The following is a 17678-nucleotide window of genomic DNA, read 5'->3' on the forward strand; positions in this document are numbered from 1 at the left end:
ACACTCTTTTGAATATCAGCCTTAAAGATTTTCTTAAGATCCTATTGATCTTACCTGCTCTAGTACTTGACATTCCCCAAAGTTCACTGCCATACATTAATGTAGGCACAAGTACACATTTTACTAAGATAGCCTTGAATGTAAGGGGGATGCAGCTGTTTACCAGTTTTGGCATCAAGGTATCTAAAGTTTTCTTGCCACGCATTGCTGCATCATTGACAATATGTTCTTCTAGTGTGTTTTTCGTTATCAGCACACCTAGATATCTATATTCTGTGACTTCGTCAATGTCACCAAAGTCTGTAGGGATTGAAAACAAACTTCTGTTTACTGGAGCACTATTATGAACAGACCATTCTAATACTCCACTTTTTCTGCAGTTGATTCAGTACTATCTCCATTAATTATTTATTGAATCCACTTAACATGAATTTAAAGTAATTGCTTTCTACTTAATTTATAAGTAGATGTCAAAGAATAGCAATCATTAAAATAAAATCATTTATTAAATACAAATTCCTTTATAAAAACACTTTAGGTTTCGCACTTTCTATGGATCTAGAACAATAACATTTCTAAACTTTGTAGAAAAGTCAAATTTTTGAATTTAAATTACAGTTTTTACAAAAAGACTGAAAATTGTTAAAATTGTATTTTTCAAGTTTAATTTCTTATTTTTGCAAAATTATTAACGTAAAGCCTTTTTAATTAAAAAATAAACTTTATAAAATGAAAATAGATCATATTGTATATTTGTTTTAATTAAATAAGTTCAAAATTTAAAAATAAACATTTTTAATGTAGATAGTCAGTAAAATCAAGATACTTTTCTCCAAATATAACCATATCTCCACAAAAAGATTTAACATTTTGTAGGGCTTCTTTGATCTTTTCACTACATTCAAAAATAAGATCATCATCTTGTTGTAAAAAATTATTTAAATCTTCATCAGTAATTTTTGGATCATCCTTAATATAAAAACATATTGCTTGTTTAGTAAGAGCTAGTACAGGTTGATCCTCATAATGTTTTAATTCATTACATGCATCGCGAAATTTAATATAACTCTCTCTTGTTGGAACAATTCTTTCAAGACGACTAAGATTATGAGAATCTATGTACTTTTTATAAATTCTAATTTTTTCATTCAGCCTATAAATACAATTCCAATTATCTTTCTTACACTCGATAATTCTAAATAACATTCTTAAGATCGGCAAATCTTTTTCTATCACTAGCCTGTCATTTACTACAAATATAATTTTAGTGACAGGTTTTGTAAATGTAGCACTTGCAATATCATGGGCTTGTTTCATTAAAGATTCTTTTTCAGTATTATCCCCTGAACTATAATACTTTGAACACCAGTAAGGCTCTTGCGTTTTGATCCTGCCCTTTTCTAATATAAAATCAACAATTTCTTCCATTTTTGAACATTCAATGCCTTCATTTAAATCTAAATCAAATAAATTGATGTATTTTGAGAATACATTAGAATAAAAAGCTGCTTTTAATTCAAATCCTAACACGTTTATAAAAAGAAATGTAATGATTTTCATATAGCGAGGGTAAAAAGTTATTTAAATAGAAAAAAAATAAAATTTAATTTGTAAAATGTGATCAAAATACAAAAATGTTGATAAGAATTTTGGAAAATTTCTATTTTTAAGTGATCTTAAATAAAATTTAATTAAAAAACATATTAAAATACTTTAATTATACTTAAATAATGATTTAATTAATTTTACAAAAATGAAATTTTAAATCAAATTTGTTTTTTAAAAAGAATATATATAGACATTAGTGATAGTAGTCTATTATTTATCAATTATCGAGATTTTTTAATTATTCAAAAACCTTTTTTTTAATTTTTCTCATATTATCACTGTGGCATAATTTGTCCTCTTATATAACTCTTTGGAGCTAAAGTTTCTTAAAACATTTTGTATTCAACATGCTTTTTAAAACAGAATTTTTACAAATAAATATTTTTAATAAATAACCCTTAACTTAAAAATCATAACAAGAATGATTATTGAGGAAATACAAACTTATATAAATTTATGCATTTAAAATTGCTAAAAATAAGCATTAAAACAAGATTAAAGGTATTTGTTATAGACCTGTGTCAAGTAGCCAAAACGAAAGTTTATTTCTAATAAAGAGTTAATAATTTTATTGTTTAAGGTCTTTTTTAAGTTACCTGTATTTATAGTAGTTTCGTTTCTCAGATAATTTTTCATTACTCTTCTTTTTTAAAATTTTTTATTTATAAAAAAATCATAAATTTGGCGTGAAAATAGGAAAATAATAGTTTAATTAAAAATGTGATAGATAAACAATTTTATTTAAAGGGGATTTAATCTGGGTAATTTTGTAAAATTTCTGCGTGTACAAAGAAAAAGTGTAAACACACCATTTTTTATGTACGCACTCGTTATATTTCCATCTTTAAAGTTATTAATATATGATTAACGGATGCGTCATAGAGCCTTTCAGCAAAAGATTAACCGACTATATTAATTATATATTAAGAATAATGCATTAATAATATTTATAACTTTAATTATAAATGATTTAACCCAATAAATGGAGATAACTGTATATTTGAAATAGAAGAAAAGAAAATTGGTAAAAACAAGCAATATAGGTGACACGTTATTGCTAGATTGGGCTATTAGAATGATAGAAAGGTTGTTATTAAAAGGGTAGAACAAATAAACGCTGATACTCTAACACCTTACACTCTTCCACATGTTTATTTAAATTTCGCTAAATATTTCGATGGCTAGCGTGGATATTTAAGTAATGGTAGTTATTTTAAAATTTTCTGTAGTCAATCATTAGTTGCATATTTAAGAATCAGAAACCAGTTTTCACACCAATACAATTGGAAAAAAATTAAATATTTTTTTTGCGTCAATCTTATTAGGAATAACAACACATTACTTGTGAAGTTATTTTATTCGATATATGTGTGTGAGAAGCGAAAGAAAGAGTACGTCTGAAAAATTAGTAAAATATTTCTTTAAACTGTTTTTTTTTTAAAAAATATTTTTATTAAGATCAACTTTTTAAATTATTTTTCATCTTTTTTTTTATTAAAAAAAACAAATATTAAATTTTAAATACATTGCAACTTACTTTTTGTATCATAGATACTTCAATTTATCCAAAAGTTGTATTGAAATTTTTTTAGCTAATTTTTGATCTTTTTCCAAATTTAGGTAATGAATGTAAAGTTATTAAAATGTGACGATAGTGAATTTTTTTTAAAATTAATTTATAAAAGAATTTAACTTTTGCAAATAAAGAAAAAAATAATACCTTATAGTTTCAAAACTCCCCTTAAATAACTTTAAAATTTATGGTTGTACTGCATGTAGAAATCCATTTTGTATTAATTGCTGAAAAAAATAAAATTTTTTAACATTGAGTTAACTTACAATATAAAAGTTAAAGATTTTATTAATGCAGTAAACACTAATAATATAGAATTTGCCTGTTTTTTTCACCATAATTTTTCTTACAGATGAGTTAAAAAAGGTAAGTAATTTATGTTTCGTATTGTACATATTTTAAAGAATAATGCACATATTAATCCACTGCATTTTTTTCATGCGTTTTTTTATAAATAGTTTAAATGTTTGTGGTATAATTCTTATACCACATTTTAAGATGATGACCAATGATTAATAATATCACGTTGAAACGTCATTCGTTTTAATGATTAAATTAACATATTGGACCATTTGCTAAACAAATATGTTTATTGGTTTACTATAAATATAAATAAGAAAATTATTAATTTAACAATGACGAATCAAGGTAGCCACACAACAAAATTCTTCTACAAATACAAAGTCCGATTTCAATAAAAACACCTTACGTAAACATATTTCCCGCAGCATCCTAGAATGCTTTTTAGCCACAGGGACAATTTCTACCAAACACGCCAATGTTAAATTTAGCTGTTATTTTTTACATTTTAATTTTTAAATTTTTCATTTCACAATTATCCTTTTAGTTGTAAAGAAACAGTAAATTTAACATAGTCATAAAATTGTAAAGTTTTTAATTCTTAGTGTTTTTCAATAACCTCTTTAAATTTTCTAACATCATATTTTTACTAATTTTTTGATACTTGTAATTAAATTCTTTGTTTAATTAAAATATGAAAAAGAATTACAACGTAAAATAAAAATTATAAAAATTGATAATTTTCAAATATTTCTACACTATTGTAATCTGACAAATATTTTTTTTAATTATTTCACCCTTTTTATGAATGAAGATATTTTTTATAAACTGAATAATTTTCTTTTAAACCCAACACTAGAACAAACACTTTCTATTTTTGAAGCAGACGGGTATATCCGTCTCAATATGGTGTATATATCACCTATACACCTACAAATATTTAGAAATCATTTACTAAAGTTTGGTCTTGTAAAGATGTACATAAATAATCAAGGACTAGGATTTATTTTTAGGAATTTTAAATTGAATTTCTTTGGCAGTAATGTAATTACTTTTAAACAAGATACATCGAATCTAAGCACCCCTAAAATATGGTCTATAGAAATTACATTTGATCCTACTATAGACGATAATTGTGGTATCCCAGCTATGAATGAAATAGAACAGTTTCTACAACAATGTGATGCTCTCTTTTTTATGACATATTTTGTAGATATCGATAAAGAAATCCTTAATAGAAGTCTAGCAGACAGTGTTGATTTTATGTATAAAAGAAATATTTATAAAAAGAAATAAATTAAATTTGTATATTTTACTTACATTTTATAAGACTGGTAACAGTTAGAAAAATGTTTAGAATAGGTTTGTATTATCATTTATTTTTTTTTGTTTTACTACCCCACAATGGACAGAGCTAAAGAATTATTTACAAAGGTTTATGGTAAAATATTTGAATCATATGACTTTTTCTTTGGCAGATTTATACAACAGTTGTTTACTAAACCATCATCTATTTTATTTCTTGGTATAGATAATGCAGGTAAGACAACTCTTGTTAGGAAATTAAAACATGGTACAAATGAGACATATATGCCTACTCGTCATCCAAGTAGAACACAAATTGATATAGGCAATTTAAAGGCTACAGTCATTGATTTAGGTGGTCACAAGGCTGCACGCGTCGTGTGGACCAAATATTTTTACAACTGTGACGGAATAATTTTTATAGTCGATGTAAATGATACAGCAAGATTTGATGAAGTAAGAGAGACTTATAATGAAGTACGTAAATTAGAGAAGAAAGCTCCTATCGCCGTTTTAATGAATAAGATAGATATTGAGGGCAAGACTGAAAATGATGTGCAGTGGACAGAAGATATTAAGGCCCGCACTGGTATTTACGATTCACCTGGAAGTGAGACAGAACAGCCCGTAAATGTTGCTTGGGTGAGTATTGTACAAGAAAGTAGTGATGCACTAACTGGTCCTCTTGCTATGTCTTTTAAATGGCTTGAAATGATGATAAATAAAACAAGACAATAAACGTTTTAAAAATTAATATTTTAATTTACTGTAAAACCTTCCATAGACAGGTGTCTAATCATTCTTGAATCTTCTTTATGAAGTTTTGGGTTATTTGGATGGTTAATATTTTTTTCAATGCTTTCTAATTTTAAAAAAGGATATTCTGGATGTGTAACACGTATTCCTTGACTTATTAAATGCCTAGCCATTCTTAAATCTTCATGTCGTAAAGCTTTTTTTGTTACATCGCTAATAGAGAAGACACACTTTATAAAAAGTTGTATTAACATAAAACAAAAAAAAAATTTATTAAAAATTTTTAGTTTGAAACTTTTGTTTACAACAAACATTCTTAATTTTATTAAATATTAAAATTTTTTGTAAGATTGAAATTAAATTTTACAAATAATAATATATTAGTTTAGTGGTGTTATAAAATTTATATGTTTTTAATTAAAATAAATAAATAATTTCTAAATAAGTTTTTTTAATGTGATTTAGGCCAGTAACGTTTTGTTTTGTTTTAATTTATAAAATATGTTTAAAAACTTACTAAGAAAAATAAAAACAATTACTTTAGAGCGCAAAAATATAATTAAGTAGTAATTTAAAATAATAAAATATTACAAATTGTATGTTTATATTTTAACAAAAAATTTTTATTTTTTACATAATTTGATTCATTCTTGTAGATAAAACTACTTGTCAAATAATTATTTTGCACTGTAAGCAATTAGATGTCTCATTTAAATATTTTATAATAAATAAACCCATATTAATTCCAACAATTTTGTTTAAAAATTTATTGACTGTTTGCAAATTTATTAAATATTGTGCAGCTTCTACACTTTGCTAATTATAAAATTTAATAATCTTAAAATAATTCGGTTATATTATTATTTTCATACAGCGTTGAAAATAAGATGAAGGTTTAAAATATTGTAAATATTATAAGAATACAACACTAGTCTTTTAATAGATCATACATGATTTATTATAAGATTAATGTTTATGTGTTGTAGTCTTATATAATTTTAAAATAAAAAAATTTAAGTTTTTTAATAGCAATTCTTTTAGATGCAACAGTAACTATCTTTACTTTATAAAATAATAAAATTTAATATATTACAAATTATTTAAAACTATAACACATTAACAAATTTTATTTAAAATTTTAAAAATTAGTGAAAGATAAATCTAGTACTTTATAAAACATTATTGTTTAATGATAATAGTTCAATAATCCTCACCCTTCATTATGTAATATTAGGATATTTAACAGCTACCTTTGTATACCTTTATTTTTTACCCCATCATTTATGCAAAACAGGATAAATGCACAAAAAAAGATAAATGTAGAAATCCGCATAAAACCAAGTATAGAGTCATCACTAGATACCACAAATACTTCTCTACAAGTAGGTACTAAAAAGTACCATTTTAATAAAGTGCATATTACTACCACACAAAAACAATTATTTGATTATAGTGTTATGCCTTTAATAAGTCAATTTCTAGATGGTTACAATTGTACTGTACTAGCATATGGACAGACAGGTTCTGGTAAAACTTACACTATGGGAATAAGTCATGATGATACATCTGGTATAGTCCCACAAACTCTAGGATATCTTTTTAGTAAGGATTGTACACTGACTTGTACTTTTATAGAAGTTTACAATGAAGAAGTAATAGATCTTCTTACTGAGCACAAAGTGCCATTAAATTTAAGAGACAATAAAGGGGATGTTATTGTAGCAGGTGTACGAGAAATATCCCTAAATAATATTAATGAATCATTAGAAATATTAAAAAAAGGATGTTTAGAAAGAACTACAAAAAGTACAAAAATGAATTCTCAGTCTTCTAGATCGCACGCCATTTTTACAATATTTTTTACAAAAAATAATATAACTTCTAAATTTTCATTTGTAGATCTCGCAGGATCAGAAAGATTAAAACGAACATTGTGTACAGGAGACAGGGCTAGAGAATCAATATCCATTAATGGAGGACTACTTGCATTGGGGAATGTTATATCGGCCTTGTATCTAAAAAAGCCACATATACCATTTAGGGATAGTAAACTTACGAGGATTTTACAGTCCTGCCTTAATGGGCATGTTTTAATGATAGCATGTGTCAGTTCTTTACACACAGATATTAATGAAACGAATAATACATTAAAATATGCTAATAGAACAGCCTCTATATCAATGACAGTCAAAAGAAATGTAGAAATAGATGTATCAAAATATGAATTAATTAAATTAAAAAAACAGATTATAACACTTACAAATGAAAATCAGATTTTAAAAGAGCGAATTAAAAAAGTCAATTATGCGAATGTTGAAGAGCTTATTAAAGAAAATCGACGACTTAAAAATATGATTGATAATGAAATTAGTAATCGAGAAAATAGTAATAAGAGTGAAGATTTAGCACAAGTGATAGTTAAACATCCATTTGTACAAAATTTAATGAATGAAAATGAACAACTTAGATGTAAATTGTTAGAGCAAGAAAATTGTAAATTAAAATTTAATGATGTATTTAAAGAAAATAATGTACAAGATAATTTAGAAAAGGTACAAAATGTAAATGAAAGTAATAGTTTAGTCAGTAATTTACAAGATAATTATGTAGAAGATAATTGTATTGTCAATAAAACATTAAGAAACAATATTCAACACGATATTTTAAATAAAAGTAAAAATGATACAATAAATAAAAAAGATGATATAATAAATAAAAGTAAAAATGATACAATAAATAGCGAAAAAGATGATATAATAAATAAAAGTAAAAATGATCAAATAAATAAAAAAAATGATATATTAAAATCAAAAAATAGTGAAAAAGATGACATATTAAATAAAAGTCCTAAATCTAATATGATATCATGGTGTGATAATAAAAACATTAACAATGTCTCTAAGATACCTAAACGTGTTACATTCGATATAAGTCCTCCTAAGAAGAAAAGTTCTTTATGGACACCAAGAAAAGAGAGAGTGCTAATGGATACATCTGTCATAGACAAGTTTACAGGGTACATAGCCCACAATATGGTAATATATCAAAATAAGCTTGTTTTTTCATCATTCGACAATAAGCTAAGAATAAAAGATCCAAATGGGGATGTTTATGACTTATTTACAGATACAGGAATTAAATGTATTTACAGTGATGATCTTATTTATTATTCCACCAGAATGATTTTAAAACAAGGAGATCCTCGATCTAAAACTGTCATGCCTGTGTATGCCTATAAAAATGAAATAAGTTGTATTTTTAAGAATGAATATATTATTTTTACAGGACATGAAGATGGCACCCTTAGTTGTGTAGATTTAAGAAATATAAGTTTACAAAGTGATAAAATTCATTCTAGTACCATTTTTACAATGGAACTTCTTAATAATGTTTTGTATACTGGCAGTAGAGATCACACTATAAAAGGAAATGTATTTAACATAAATCAATCAGTAAATAATAATTTTATAAATAGAAAGACTTTATATCCACCACATTATGATGCAGTACATTCTCTTTTAAATTATAAAGGAGATCTAATAAGCCTTAGTAGAGACTGCTCTCTAAAAAGATGGAGAGATGGATTAATAATTAAAACAGTGCCTAATGCACACTCTTCGTGGATAAAATGTGGTACGTCATTACAGGATTGTTTTGTTACTGGATCCAAAAATGGTACCTTAAGATTTTGGGATTATTGTGAAGATAGTGTGTTTTGTGTAGGAAGTTATAAAACAGGGCAAATTAACTGTATGGTGAAATGGAATGAAGGAGTTTTTGTAGGATCACAGAATAAAGAAATAGTATATCTTATAAGTAAATATAAAACTTAACTACTAGATACATTTTGATATAGAACTTATAAATTATTTTTTATAATTAACTAAAGCTATGCTTGAGAATTAATAGTTTTTGATTTTTAAAAAACAGATTGTATTTATAAACATACACCCTTTACTGGACTGTATTGGCTTACTAAAAATATCCTTAACTTGTATATTTAAAAAATAGATTGTATTAATTAACATACATCCTTTACTGGATTGTATTGGCTTACTAAAAATATCCTTAACTTGTATATTTTAAAAAAGACGAATATTAAAAAAAACAAATGTGGTTCAATTCTTAAACAATTAGGCCTTTAAATTTGAATATCTTTTATTAATTTAGTCATAAAATACCATATTTAATACAATTTCAATGTATGATAACATTAATATTCCTCTTTTATGTTTTTTTTCGGTTAATTCACTTTTCAAATCCTGTTCTAAAATACTGTTAAAACTTGAATTTAAAATACCGATTTTTTTTTGTAATATTTTAACCTTAGGTACATCGCCTGGTTTAAGTATTTTAAACTTGCACATCAGTAATTCAACAGCATTCGCAAAAAATTCTTCTTTATGACTATAAGTAAAAATCTCATCTAATAAATAAAGCATTTTATCAATACTTTTAATCATAAATTCTTTTTTTTCTTCACGAGAAAAACCTTTATATGATTTGCTTGCATATTCATTAAAACAATCTATAAAATATTTCTCTAATATATTTCTTGGTATTTTGTAAATACAATAATAAGCTTTAGCCATAAATACGAATTCTTCCTTAGTAAAGTTAATTTTCTCATGTATTTTTTCATATGCTTCAAATGCAATATCAGTATCAAATTTATCTAATACAGTATCTTTTAGAGATATTTTAATTAATGGATTTGAATGAGGCTTAGAGGTACTAGAATATTTAAGAAATACAAATACTAAAATTGTTATTGATACTAAACATATTGATAAAATAATAAATCTCTTTTTTGATAACATATGTGGGTAAAAAGTATACTTTTAGCTTATTTAAAAAAGGGGGATAAATAAAAATTATTTATGTTTTCTGTTCTTGTTGTTTAGAAAGTAAAGTTTTTCTTAAAGATAAAATTTGTTATTTATTTTTAAAATCTTGTAAATAATTTTAAATAAAAATAATTAATAAGCTATACTCGAAATTATATTTGCATTTAAACTTATAAGTGCTGTGCTTTTGCAGAAATTTCTTAGTTTTAAAATAAAATTCATTAATACTTTTAATCGGGAAATGGTACATTGCTAGCCCGTTTGGGCCTGGAAGACTTAGAAGAGGTACTTATAAATGACATTCTTATTTATTTAGGATTTCTTTTTATAGTTTTACATGAAACATGTAAACAAACAAACAACAAGCTTAAGACATCGCGGTTTCATTCGTACCTGAAATTACTAGGTGTTTAACACCCAATACTTTTATTAATATTATTTGTAATACCTGAGTGGATGTCTTAATCCCCTGTTCGTTACGTTAAAATTTCGACTTACGTTTTTTAATAAAATCCAGCCCTTCTCGTTTTTATGTTACCTTTATTTTATTTCTTTTTTTAACTTTATTTTTTGTCATAGAAGACAAGGCTATGACATTAAAATTTTTAAAATAAATTTGTTATCAGTTACTGTAAATAATTAATATTACCTTTAAATTAAACGTTATGATACAAATCAATCTCAGAAACACACAAGGGTTCTAAAGTAAAAATAAAACTAAAGAAAGTTGGATGTAAATTAATATGTTAAGTAAAAAGCTCAAATTACTATTTTTATAATAAAAAGGTAATAGTAAAATACCCATCTATGTTTTAATATCAGTATTTCAATTATGAAGAATAAAATATAGAATATTGAGCTATAAAAAATATGGAGAAATATCCAATTTGTGAGATTTTTAAAAACTCAGAAATAATTTTTTTTATCTTGCCGCGCCCTTGTGGATACAATCCGCATTTGTACAATCTTTTAAAATATTTTACTTTTTATTCTACTATAGTTGTATGTGGTATCACATTAACCAGGAATTAAAGAATTGTTTTATTTATTGGTGGAATGTTTCGATTACTTTATTTTTTCGAGGATTTACGTTGTAATCCTCAAAGATAATTAGACTTAAATAAGGAGTAAAACTATATAAAAAAATTTTATATATTAAACATGTTCTGTGTTACTTATTTTTCATAAATAAAACAAACACGGTAAACATCACCTTCTCTAAAAATATCTTGTGATCAAGAGTTAAGAATAAATACTAATCCATAAAATCATGCCAATAAAATTTCTTCTTTTACTTTTTATTATCAAAAAAAATTTTTCTTTAAATTTTTATTTATACAGTTTATTTTTAATCTAAGATTGCTGAAGTATATAAGCTTTAGAATAAAAAATTTTTTCTTTGTCATAAATTTAAACATTTTTACGGCCAAAGATGAATACCACTTTGATTTAATAAATCACAAACACATAAATAGCAGCTTGTAACGAGCATAAAATAAAGAAGCACCACAGTAAACAACCAGAGTTCAATATTCTACTAGAATATCAAAAGACATTAGACAGCCAGCAAATCTTACTGCCAGGCATGCATTTAATTCTCCTGATAAAATAGTAATTTTTAAAACTTTAACATACTGAACAATTTCACAATTGTGCTGGAAGATAGAAAACTGTATTTAATAACTATGAACAGTTTTTTCTTTTTCAAACAGGAATATAAAGCAAATACGTTTTTGTTTTATATTGTTTTAAAAAAATATACAGCATTGTATGAAACATTATTAAAATTTTTTAATGATGAAAGAATAAAAAGCTACAAATTAAAAAATTTCTCTTGGTTTTAAAAGTTCTAGTTTTAAAGCTATTGAAGTGTTATGTTTAAATTTTTAATTATTAGCTGTTGTTTTCACCTAGGTCAAAAAATTTGGCAAAGAATTGGATATATAAGTTTAATAAATTATTGTAAAATTTCATATTGGTTATAAAAATAATGCTCACCTTATTTTTTATAAAGATGTAATAATAATAGCAAATAAAGTTTAAATCCATCTACATAAGTTGAACATTTAATACGCAATTCCTCTATTTTTCTGATTTGCAAGGCAATTTTTATAACAAAAATACCGGTTTTTAATGTGTATATAAAAAAATTGTTAAATTACCAAAAATAACCAATTTACTAGAAGCATATTACAGATACCTAAGTTCACTAGTGAAGAGAAAACATACTCAGCTTATTAAAATTGTTAATAAACCAAGAAAATAAGTCTTTGTGTCGGAAATCTCCAAGCTGGTTAATTGTATTAATTAAGAAAATACTATAAAATACGCAAGAAAGTTTAAGAATAAAATTCTTATGAGTATGTTATTATCTAATTGCTAAAAATTTTTAGTGAATATTTAAATTAATTTTTTATAATAAAGATAAAAAATTCTGATTAAAAATAAGTCTAACGGTAAGTGCATTATTTTAAAAATTTTTAAACTTCTAAATAATTATAATTTAATTTATTTGATTTCACTAATATTTTGAAATCATTTACTAAAAGAAAAACTTTGCTTATATTAATTGGTTGTTTAGGTATTTAAACTCTAAGAAAGACGTTGTTCACCATTTTTTTTAGAGGATTTTTTTAATATAAATAAAAATTGTAAGAGAGCACTTTTCAATAAAAATTCTTTATAGTCATTTACGTGACATGCAAGCTATGCATCTGCTACCAGAATGTAATTAAGTAAAAAACTTTTTCGATTAAAAAAAAACTTGGCACTTTTAATTCACCTCTAAATATCAGTATTAAAAAATCAAATGCTTTTCAACACCTATTTATACTGATTTAAGTTTGTTCTTATAGCAAAAGTTTAGCGCAAGGTTAACTTTTGCCTTTCCTTAGCTCAATGTACATTTCTAGTTGTTTCTCTGACACAAATTTTCTTAATTTTAATTCATATTAAATTGCTAAATTAAACTTTATTATTACCAATTTATAAAGGCTCAAAATACATATTATTGGTCTAGAAACTGTATTTGAGTTTTTAAGATGTAGATAGATACTTAATTTGGTACTAATCGTTCCATCTGTGCATAATTCGGCTGTAAATTTTAAAAATATGAGTATAATGCTGTAGTTTTTTATTAAGCAGCTAAAATACTTACAAACACTGCTAATTATATTTATACAAATAATATATAAGATTTTCAAATGAATCTTAGTCAGCAATTTATAACAATTTCTGATTCGTATCCGCTATGTATTCATTCACCAATTGTTTATCAAAAAAAGTTGTCTTTTTCGCCGCCATTCCACAACGTGTTCCAAAATTGACAAATTTAGTTTATAAGACGACTTCTGATTCTATCTTATTTTCGTTTCCAATTTTTTGTTCTAAGATTTTCTTAAATAGAGTTCAAATTTCTATTAATGTTTCTAAAATGTAATAATTTCTTATAACATTTCAATTTTTTTGACATATAAAAATCTCCTCACTTAATCTACTTTTAAACATTCGATGTCTTTTAAATATATTAAATTTTTTTATTGGAACTCTTTGCTTAGCTATACTATTTGTGTAGATTTTTTATTAAACTAAGTATAATTAAATTTTTTTGTTTAAATATATTTTATAATTAAAAATAAATATTTCTCATTTATCAAATTTTTTTAATTCTTTGTATTTAAATGTTTAAGCTATGCATTTTAAAAATTTTTGTGCATGTCAAACATGTTTTAGAGGTATTTTACAACATGTTCTCCTACAGAAATGTATGTGTGTTTAAAAAATTTTAATTTACGCTGTCTCTTAAAATTTTTGAGTTCATATGCATTCCAAGACATATTTTAATTTCGATAGTCTCTTCTAATTTAAGATAATACCTTTACTTAAAAAGATATCGTTCATTATTTTGGCATGTTTTATCTTTAAATATTTCAGTTGAGATTTTATTGTTATATTTATAATTAAAATTTTTTTTCAAAGATCCTTTGTTGAAAATTCTCTTACTCTCTTGATTTAATTATTCGTCAATACTTCAGTTATATTTTTTATTAAACCCTTAATTTGCTATTGCACTACATTCTTTTGGCATCCTGTAATTTTTTTTACTTTAATAGCTTTCCTGAAGCAGAATTCGTTTAATTCAATTGAAATTACAAAGCATTATTTTTTATAAAAAAATTTATATAGAAAAAAAGGGTTTTAAAAACTATGCATATTCAATTTTAAGTGAAGGGTAAATTAAGCAAGCTAGCACCAAAATCAGGCACTAAAGCCTTTCAATTTTAAGAAAAATTTTATTCAACGTCTGAAATTATTGTCCTAATTAAATATTTATCTAAGCATGATAACATTGGTAAATTCTTTTCTGATTTCTTTTCGATCAATTTACTTTTTAAATCATCTTCTAAAAGGGTGTTCAAACTTGTATCTAGATGACCGATAAATTTTTGAACAATTCTAACAAGCTCGACGTTTAAATTTTTAGGCAAGTACGTTGAAATCATAATGTATACAACAGAATCAAAAAATGTTTCATCTGTGTAATGGGTGGAAAAAACAGACCTTAAAGCATCTTGAACATGGTAAACGTACTCATTTACGTCTTTTTTTAATTCTTCGGGAGAAATTTTCTTTGCTTTTGACTTGAAACGCTCAGTAAAAACATCAAAATAATACTTTTCTAGTACATCTCTTGGTATTCTAGAGACACAATACATAACTTTAGCTATAAACACGAAATCTTCTTTTTCATTTAAGGGTGTAAAAAATCTTTCTGAGTATACTTTAAACGCAATATCAGTATCAAATTTATCTAATACAGTATCTTTCAAAGATATTTTTTTAAACGTATTAAAGTACGGTCCAAAAATATTAGTGTATCTAAGAAGTATAAATATTAAAACTATTGTTGATAGTAAACCTATTGATAAAATATACCAACTCTTTTTTGATGAAATATACATATATGGGTAAATAGGATAGTTATAGCTTATTTAAAAAAGGATACAAAATTAAATTTATTTGTTGTTTATAAAAAATTTAAACTGTTAAAAAATATGTGTAAATTAGGAGCAAAAATTTAATATTTATACCTCAAAATTCCTGTAAAAATTTATAAAGAGATTTTGCTAGTGAAATAATCGTTAGAATAATTAATAATTATTTTTCATGTCAATAAGTTATTTAAATTTGTCTCTATGGACAATGTTAATAAAAAGCGTTTTCTTATGATATTTATTATTAGTCGTTGTCATTTATTGTTATTACACCCCTAGAATAAATTATTAAATGCGTGGTGTATAATTTAACATGTTGGGTGAAAGACACTAAATTAATTAAATAACTTATTAGTTTATTTACACAAAAGCCACTATATGTCATAATCGCGCACCGATGACTTGGCTTTAAATAAAAAATATGGGTTTTTTTAAGGAGTCAAACTATTTGTGAAGAAATTTTTTAATAAAATACGTTTAGTCAAAATAGTGATTATAACTTAAACAACATAATTAATTAAGAAACGATTTTAATACTATAAAAATCAGGCATTATCAACACACCTATGACATTGTATTAGAAACAATTTAGAATGAATATTATTACAGAAATCCAGTTCAAAATAAAAATAGTTAAATTTAAAAAATATTAAGATTTTTTATGTAATGTAGTAGGGGATATCACGACTTCTTTCTAAAACAATCCCGCACGTTTTTTCAACATATAATTTTACAAGTTTATAAATTGTTTTTCGCATTGAAATTAATCTTTTTTTAAAATCTTTCACATCTTAAGTTTTAAACACTTACAAGTTTGTTAAAATATATGCATCTAATCAGATAGTTACTGTGAACGCAATGTCGGGTTGTGTTAAAAATGCTTTCTTCCTTCTCTTCTATATCTTTCATTTGATGTTTGAATGTTTTAAACTAGAGAACATTTGCAAAAAAAATTACAAATTTATAAAAACATTTTACAACAAATGCAAATACGATCAATTTATTAATATTTACAATGAAGTTAAAATTTTTCAAAGGAAGCTAATAACAATTTGTAATTGCCGTATTTAGGTAGTAACGTGTGCTTGTTGAGGAAAGAAATGTAGATTGATATTTTGTAAAAGTTAGTCATTTAAATAGATATATTTATTTAATAAAACTTTTTTATATTAGTGCGAAAACATATTGGTTTTAGAGAGAACCAATAAACTTAGTCGGGGTTGTTATAATTATTTCGGTGTAAATGATTGGCCATTAGTTTGAAGCGGGATAGTAATAAAGAGCAGTTTAATGTATAGAAAGGGCTCGCTGCTTTGCGATTAATTAAAAACATGCAAATTTGCTTAAACCTGTAGAAATAGAACACGGATTATTTTTGAATTTAATTAAAAACGAAAAAGCCCCGAATTAAGAATTATTTTTAATAAATACAATGTTCATCAAGTATTATAATAAAGTTCACTGTATTAAAGTCCTAAATAAAATCATCTTTAAATTTTGTAGATCAAATAATTCCGATATTTATACTTAAACGTATAATGTATGTAAAACCATGTTAAATCCAAGTTAAGTGTAGAGCATGGAAATCATAGACGCCTTCTGGATAAATATATTGAAGATTTTATGTTTAAATATGCTCATACTAGAGATAAATAAGATTTTTAATGCTTTTTTAGTGATTGCTACGTTAATATAATTATTAAATTCGTTTTTTATTAAACTTTGAACTTTTTAAAAATATCCTCTGTTTTAAAATACCTAAAAAAAATTCCTTTTTTACGATTTTTAGGTTGCACTTGTCACATTTTTAGCAATTGACTATGTTGATGCAGTAAAAAATAGTTTTTAATTACTATAGAAATAATTAATCTTTCAGTACTAATAAACTATCTTTTATCAATTAAAAAGTATATAAGAAAATTTTTAAATAAACATTAATTTTTTATGAAACCTTTTAACAATAACCAAAAATCTTTTTTAAGAGTAAATATAATCGTGGACGATTAAGAAAAAGTTAATAGTTTATTGAATCTTTTAAGGTAAATATTTAAATATTTTGTTTTTTACGCATAAAATAGAAATTAATATTTTATAGCGAAAATTATCTAAAAAAATGATTTGAGCATTGTTAGTGCAGTGGTAACATGTTCGTCCTTATGCTTAAAGGATGCGGGTTCAAATCCCGGCAATGCGAATCGTCAAAAACAAGTTGTTTAGGCGTTGACACCAGCAATAGTCAATAAAATATGCCGGTAAAGTCGTACCGTAAGTCTATATGGCGTCGATTAAAAAAAA

General features: G+C 24.5%; 8 protein-coding genes across 8 annotated transcripts; 3 read left to right on the forward strand and 5 right to left on the reverse strand.

Moving 5' to 3' along the window:
• AAJ76_77000205 (endonuclease-reverse transcriptase) lies at positions 1-205 on the reverse strand (the record flags this gene model as incomplete). The annotated part of the gene is made up of 1 exon (XM_024476388.1): positions 1-205. A coding segment is annotated over one exon (205 nt), but the record flags the coding sequence as incomplete, so codon positions are not given.
• Positions 206-795: 590 nt separating this feature from the next.
• AAJ76_770001560 (hypothetical protein) lies at positions 796-1560 on the reverse strand (the record flags this gene model as incomplete). The annotated part of the gene is made up of 1 exon (XM_024476387.1): positions 796-1560. One exon carries the CDS (start codon positions 1558-1560, stop codon positions 796-798), a length of 765 nt encoding a protein of 254 aa, XP_024330125.1.
• A 2725-nt stretch (positions 1561-4285) lies between these two features.
• Positions 4286-4777, forward strand: AAJ76_770004286 (hypothetical protein; the record flags this gene model as incomplete). Its single annotated transcript, XM_024476389.1, has 1 exon — positions 4286-4777. One exon carries the CDS (start codon positions 4286-4288, stop codon positions 4775-4777), a length of 492 nt encoding a protein of 163 aa, XP_024330126.1.
• A 108-nt stretch (positions 4778-4885) lies between these two features.
• Positions 4886-5524, forward strand: AAJ76_770004886 (gtp-binding protein sar1; the record flags this gene model as incomplete). Its single annotated transcript, XM_024476390.1, has 1 exon — positions 4886-5524. The coding sequence occupies one exon, from the start codon at positions 4886-4888 to the stop codon at positions 5522-5524; it is 639 nt and encodes a 212-aa protein (XP_024330127.1).
• Positions 5525-5544: 20 nt separating this feature from the next.
• Positions 5545-5856, reverse strand: AAJ76_770005856 (hypothetical protein; the record flags this gene model as incomplete). The annotated part of the gene is made up of 1 exon (XM_024476391.1): positions 5545-5856. The coding sequence occupies one exon, from the start codon at positions 5854-5856 to the stop codon at positions 5545-5547; it is 312 nt and encodes a 103-aa protein (XP_024330128.1).
• Positions 5857-6825: 969 nt separating this feature from the next.
• AAJ76_770006826 (kinesin-like protein) lies at positions 6826-9375 on the forward strand (the record flags this gene model as incomplete). Its single annotated transcript, XM_024476392.1, has 1 exon — positions 6826-9375. One exon carries the CDS (start codon positions 6826-6828, stop codon positions 9373-9375), a length of 2550 nt encoding a protein of 849 aa, XP_024330129.1.
• Positions 9376-9708: 333 nt separating this feature from the next.
• AAJ76_7700010362 (hypothetical protein) lies at positions 9709-10362 on the reverse strand (the record flags this gene model as incomplete). The annotated part of the gene is made up of 1 exon (XM_024476385.1): positions 9709-10362. One exon carries the CDS (start codon positions 10360-10362, stop codon positions 9709-9711), a length of 654 nt encoding a protein of 217 aa, XP_024330130.1.
• A 4319-nt stretch (positions 10363-14681) lies between these two features.
• On the reverse strand, positions 14682-15350 carry AAJ76_7700015350 (hypothetical protein; the record flags this gene model as incomplete). The annotated part of the gene is made up of 1 exon (XM_024476386.1): positions 14682-15350. One exon carries the CDS (start codon positions 15348-15350, stop codon positions 14682-14684), a length of 669 nt encoding a protein of 222 aa, XP_024330131.1.
• Between the last annotated feature and the right edge of the window lie 2328 nt (positions 15351-17678).

This window comes from Vairimorpha ceranae, assembly GCF_000988165.1.
Source record: "Vairimorpha ceranae strain PA08 1199 chromosome Unknown NODE_77, whole genome shotgun sequence".
In the NCBI taxonomy this organism is placed as follows: domain Eukaryota; kingdom Fungi; phylum Microsporidia; family Nosematidae; genus Vairimorpha; species Vairimorpha ceranae.